The sequence below is a fragment of the Crocodylus porosus genome, unplaced genomic scaffold (assembly GCF_001723895.1).
Source record: "Crocodylus porosus isolate Cpor-Errol unplaced genomic scaffold, CroPor_comp1, whole genome shotgun sequence".
NCBI lineage: Eukaryota > Metazoa > Chordata > Crocodylia > Crocodylidae > Crocodylus > Crocodylus porosus.
Window position 1 is genome coordinate 84594527 of NW_017728906.1, and position 6626 is coordinate 84601152.

General features: G+C 39.9%; 1 protein-coding gene across 3 annotated transcripts in view; it reads right to left on the reverse strand.

The window, feature by feature from the left end:
• Positions 1-6626, reverse strand: part of TSGA10 (testis specific 10) — a 51104-nt gene that overhangs the window by 27524 nt on the left and 16954 nt on the right. For all 3 annotated transcript variants that reach the window (XM_019529476.1, XM_019529475.1, XM_019529474.1), the window contains 4 exons: positions 5185-5358; positions 4940-5017; positions 2494-2645; positions 178-293 (listed from right to left, as the gene is read on the reverse strand). In XM_019529476.1, coding sequence (XP_019385021.1) covers positions 178-293; positions 2494-2645; positions 4940-5017; positions 5185-5358 — 520 coding nt within the window. The remainder of the gene's footprint in view (positions 1-177; positions 294-2493; positions 2646-4939; positions 5018-5184; positions 5359-6626) is intronic.

Genomic DNA, 6626 nt, shown 5'->3' on the forward strand with positions numbered 1-6626 from the left:
GGGCAAGCTCCGCCCCGTCTCCCCGGGACACACACCTTCGGACCATAAGACGCACCCTCGTTTTCCCCCCACTTTTGGGGGGAAAAAAGTGCGTCTTATGGTCCGAAAAATACGGTAACTCTTATACAACCACTATTTTTAATGATTTTATTTTTAAAAATTGTGCATGTTACTTACCATTTTTTTCCTCCAAATGCATACTTCTTTCCTGAGTAAGCTGTAATTCATATTTTTTCTTAGCAAGGTGTTGCTGAGTCTCTGAAAGGCTTTGTTCTGTCTTTTCATTCAATAAGCTGAAGGAGCAGTAAGGGGAAGAACTTAAACATTCACATATGACTTTTGTCACTAGAAGTGCAAAAGATAAGTAAATCAATATTCCCCTAGATACTGTAAATTATTTTGAGTATTTCACCAAAATATATTATAATCTTTAGATACTAAAGCCTGTTATTCCTATAAGAATCACGTAAAAATAAATGGGTTTGAACAGGATAAATAGCTTAAAGGATTAGTAGAAGATTAAAATGTTTTTAGCAGCTCCAGGTGCTGCTCCATGGATGTCTAAGACTGAAATGGTCAAGCTGCCAAAAATGATTGAGGTGAAATGCTAGACCTATATATTAAAGCATCTTTTCTAGTAACTGAAAAAAAACTATTAATACTTAATGGGACATAAAACAAGAATAACTTTATCTTGAGTGTTGCAATTCATTTAAAGTACACAGATTGTTGATGGTGCTAATGAAGCTGAGAGTCTATTATTAAGAAGCAGTAATTTAGAATAGGATTTCTCAAATATTTCCATATAGACCACTTAAGAAAGGCAGTACTAGGCATGTCTATACATGCATTAATACACTTTAGTTAATGCACATTAAATCTAGTACCTCCATTGTGAGGTACTAGGAAACTGCATTAGTCTATCTTAATGCATGTCAACAAAAGAAAACAGTTTTTTAGTGATTAAAATAGGCTACGTGCATTAAAGCACACATGTAGATGTGCCCAGTATTCTAAGCTAGCCTCTCTACCCCAACGTTTTAAAATTGTGTAATTAGTTCCCTTGTCCCCTTGTCATTCACAGTCCTAATTGTAATAGCGTAATACTCCTGTAACAACTATAGTGATCACTTGTCAGAAAAAGTAGTACGAGGAAGATACTTTATTTTGAACTATGTTTAAGGACAAGATAGTGAGTCTTTTGTTCTTTTGGGGGAAAAACCCCCACAATATCTTAATTTCCTATTTTCTCTCTCTCCTGAATATGTTTCTGTGTCATGGTCCTCTTCCTCTCCAGTCCTACAGAGATGAATCTTCTGTATATGTTTCTCTGCTGTTTGAACTGCAACAGATTCTCCTCTAGGCTCTTCCTCCTTGCACATGCTACTACCTAGAACTAACTTACTGCCTTCTACCTAAAGTCTTCCCTTAGGTCTTGAAGTGGTTCCTGGTAGTGGATAGGAGCTTTAGTCCTGCTGCTGGCTCTAGTTTCTGGCTACTGACAGACATTCATTTAAAGCCACAATGGGATCTGAACCCAACAATTGCACTTCTGATGCATGATCCTGAGATCACAATTCTGCCCTGCCTGTACTTATCAGTGTAGTGGAAGATTGGTACCATAATCCCAGGCTCGCCCCCCACCAGCAAGTTGGAAGCTGGATGCCCCAAATTAGCTAATTGCTGGCTTGCTCCGGACGTCCAGGGCTCAAACCAGCTTCTTTGTGATCCCTAGAGCCAGCCAATGATCAGCTCATCATCAGATAGATCAGGACTGCACTGGGGTTCTAACTGGCCCTGGTGTGATACTCGAAGCCGGCTGACAGCTGGCTCCAAGATCACACTGGGACTTGAACTGGTCCTGGTGTATTCCTGGGATTGTCAGCTGATTGTCAGTCAGTAGAGACTGCACTGGGGCCAGCTGGAAATGAGAGTACAGTCCTAATCCTATCATATGTTCAATTTTAAGTGTGATGGAAGCCAACTGCAATAATATTACAAACCATGTGGCTGGTTTCCCTTTTTTGTAGCACCATTAATTGCTTGAATGTGTGGCCAGGTTAGTATTTAAGACACAATCAACAGGCTAATCACATCTTAAGTGTAAAATGTGTTTCAATTTATAAGGACAAAAAGGACATATCTAAAAGAAGTTAAAAGCTAAAATAAAAGAGAAATAAAAGAAAAAACTGCCACAACTTCCAACTTAAACTCCTGCCTATGGCGCAACCCCCCACCTAAACTCAATCTCTATCAAGTTTCGCTTTTTCCAAGACCCAGAGAAAACAGAAAGGCTTTTAAAACAAAGTAAATAATGGGATAGGGTAGAAAAGGAGAATAAACCTCAATAGTGAGGGCCTCTTACAAGAACATTCTCCCACCAGCTCCCCCTTCCTTTGACTTAATAGAATAGTTATGAATATATATTTATAATAAATAGTGAATAGATTTATTTTTAATTGCATTCATTTTAATTAATATATATTTGTCTACCTGAGTGAAGCACATTCTGCTTTTTGTCTACTGAGCTCACTTTCTGAATCCAGTGCCCTTCTTGCCAATATTTTCATCTCCATTTCTACAGAATCTATGGTATCTTTCATCAGTGCCATCTTGGATATGTGTTCCAAACGTTCACTGTCAAGCTATAAAAGTAAAATGGCCAGGCATTAAGGATTGTAAAAAGCTGTCTTGTATGAAGTGGAGGTTTTTATTTGTTCAAATTCTACTCTTGAATTTTACCACAAGTTTTTCACTGAATGGCAGAGTTTCACAGTAACATCTGTAAAGACTTTGAACAAGTAAAGCCCTGCCTTCAGCTGACTTTAGTGAGCTTTGAACAACTGAACTGTGGGTCTCATTCCTGAGGTACATATACATATATGACATAACAGAGCATTCAAAAAGTCCATCCAATTTATCTGAGACATAGAAGGACATGCACATTACTGAGTCATGTCTTTCATGTATTAGGGCACTGTGTTAAAGGAAGTCTTGGTTTGGCTTGACCCATCCATAGAAGCAACTTGATGCTTTAACACAAATAAAAGTCACATTGTGGTAGGATATAACACAAGGTCCTGTCTCATAATGGGGATAAGGAGGGAGAATCACAGCATAAATACTAGCTTTCTCCTTAGCCACACAAAAACATATGCAAACTATTCAAAGAGCTTACTGTGAAACAACCCCTTATGCTATACTTGGGGACCTATACAAGTGCAGCAAGGTTGCTCCAACTTTGTCAGAGAAAACTCGATTAATCAAGTCTGATGGATAGTGGTAATAATCGCCGCACTCCAGCAGACTCCAGCATCATGTGTATCAGCATCTCTGTGCTGAAAAATGAAAGCGGGGGTGCTTTAATTAAAGTTTGTTCAACAAGCTTTAGTTAAAGTGCTCCTGTTACCATTTTTTAGCATGGTGATGCTGATACACATGCTGCTTCATGCTGCAGGTGCTTTAATTAGAGGGGAAGCCCTGCCACCTGAATGTAGCTGGGGGGGGCGCAGAGAATCAAGTGAGTTTGAAACCTCTGCTCTATAAAAAGTCTCTCTTTAAGAGAGATTCTTCATCTCATTCTTTCTTCATCTCATTCACTGTTGCTCCAATATTGAGCTCTAAAGTACAAATTCTCACAAATTCTCCATCACATTCTTTCTCCTAACTTACTATTGCTCTAATGTTGAATTCTAAAGTACTCTGGTCAGTGGTCAGACTACTGGAGAGCAAATCGATAGTTGCTGACTGTACAAAGGCCTCTCTCAACATTAAAATGTAAAGAAGTGAATATTGAAATACCGTTGTTTATGAAGCAAACTCAAGAAAGCAAACTGTGTTTCTGAAACAAGTGGATTCCCCCAAAATACTATGAAATACAAGTTTGAATGCATCATGTAAGTAATACTTATTTACTGACATATTAAGATCTCAACACTTTGAGAGTAATTCACACCTGTTTCTTTTAACATAGATACACCCTAGTTTTTCTTTCAAATACTGTAATACCCAAAATGATATATGTAAGATTTCTGTTTCCTTTATTAGTATTTTTCTATTAAAGATTAAAGTCTCAATTCTGCAAGTGTATGTACTAGTCAAGGAGTTGCTAACCTACAGCATGGGTGCCACAAGTGACATGGGCAGCCTGTGTGCGTGGAATATGACAGACTGGGGAGGGGTCAGGCAGCGCAGGAACAGATAGGGCAGGAAGCAGAGCAGCAGATCAGGCCGGGAGCCAGCATTCCCTCTAAGCTGTGTGGTGTGCACAGCCGGACAGGTGCACTGCAGGGAGCACAAGGAAAAGCAAAAGGCAGACCAGCAGCTTAGTCAGGGAGCACAAGGCAGGGAGCAGAAACCTGAGCAGCAGATCAGATAAGGGAAAGGGTGGCACTCAGTGAGGGTACACAGCTACTTTGCGGCAAAAAGGCTAGCTTCCATTTCATGAGTTATTTTGGGTGCTATAGACATGCAGCGAGGCTGCTCCTATGCACTGTAATTACAGTACGTTGGAGCAGACTCGATTAATGTATTAATTAGCACGCTCCAGTAGCCTCCTCCACGTCTTGTGTATCAAAGTCCCTGAACTTCAAAATGGCAGTAGGGGTGCTTTAACTAAAGCTTGCTTGATGAGCTTTAGTTAAAGTACACCTGCTGCAATTTTGAAGGACAGAGAAGCTGATACACAAGACACTGCTCTCAGAACCACTTTAAATAAAGTGCCCTACCCCCAACACATGTAAAAACATTCACTAGTTACACAGAGGTAAGTGTGACTATTCAGGAGTTAAGTGTGATTATTCAGGAAAACACAGTTACTCAAAAATACCTTTGGAAGATCAGACCCGAAAAATATACCTTAAAACCTTTAATCACAAATGCCTTATCTTTATTATATTATTAATAATTTTATATGTAAATGAGTAATATTTTTTCTTACCTTTTGAACTGTTGTTTCCAGCTCCTCAATTCTCTGCTCCAGGTGAGCCTTCTCATTAAAAGCAGTCTCCTGAGCAATCTGTTCCAGACAACAACAAATACATACAAAAATGTTAAAACTAATTGAGTTTTTATGATTCAACCAAAAATTTATTAGACAGAAACCACACAACAAGCTAAGTTAAATTACTGGGTAACATAATTGAGTAACATAAATTCTATAACAAAGTTGGATAAAAATCAAACCTTTATCCTCTCCCTGAGGCTATCACGTTCTGTGGTCATCCTTCGGAAGTCAGAAAGAGCTGTATCCCTTTCTGTCTCCAGACGTCTTAAGATAGCTTGAGCTGTCATGGTAGTTTTACAAGTCTTGGGGGATTTCATAACTTCTCGCCGAAGTCTAGATATTTCTTCTTGTGCCTGTTTTTAAAAAAAATGTATTGGAAATGTGCAAAAGGTAATGTAAAAACTTATTATCTGCATGTGTTACAAGTAGGGACAGTGGAAAAACTTCCATTAGAACAATGGAAAAATGACTTCATAGATTTCATAGATTTTTTTAATAGATTTTTAGGGTTGGAAAGGACCTCAGTAGATCATTGAGTCTGGCCCCTGGCCCTGGGCAGGAAAGAGTGCTAGGGTCAGATGACCCCAGCCAGGTGTTTGTCAAGTATCCTCTTAAAGACCTCCAAGGAAGGGGAGAGCACCACCTCCCTTGGAAGCCCATTCCAGACTTTGGTAACCTTTACTGTAAATAAGTTCTTCCTAATGTCCACTCTAAATCTACCCTCTGTCAGTTTGTGGACATTGTTTCTAGTTACTCCAAGGGGTGCCTTGGTAAACAGAGTATCTCCTATACCTTGCTGACGCCCCTAATGAATTTGTAGATGGCCACCAGATCCCCTCTCAGCCTTCTCTTATGGAGGCTGAAGAGATCCAGGTCCCTCTCTCTCCTCATAGGACCTTTCCTGCAGGCCCCTAACCATACAAGTGGCCCTCCTCTGGCCGCTCTCAAGATTATCTACATCCCTCCTGAACTGCAGTGCCCAAAACTGGAGGCAATGCTCCAACTGTAGCCTTACCAATGCCACATAGGGGGGAAGTATCACCTCTTAAGATCTGTTTGTGATGCACCTGTTAATGCATGATAGAGTGCAGTTAGCTCTACTGATCACTTTGTCACATTGTCAACTCATGTTTATCTTTGAGTCAACCATGACTCCGAGATCCCTTTCTGCTGCTGTGCTGCACAGAAAGTAATTTCCTAATCTGTATGTGTGTTGGTGACTCCTTCTCCCCAGGTGCAGTACTTTGTTAAACTGCATCTTATTTTGTTCTGTCTGCTTTTCCAGCATGTTCAAATCTGCCTGAATCTGTTCCCTGCCATCCAGCGTGTCTATTTGCCCCATAATTTGGTGTCATCTGCAAATTTGGACAGTGTGCTCACCACCCTCTTCTCACAAAGCAATTATTTTTGTAAAAATATCTCTACTTTCTAAGGAAAATTTTTAATCTTTACTTTTCTAAGGAAAATTCTTTTTTTTTTTTTTAAGAAAAAAACCTGTTCAGCCTTCACAAGAGAAGGCTGAGGGGGGACCTGGTGACTGTCTATAAACTCACTAGGGGGGACCAGAAGGGGTTAGGGGAGACACTGTTTCCCCAGCGCCCCCTGGCATGACGAGAAACAA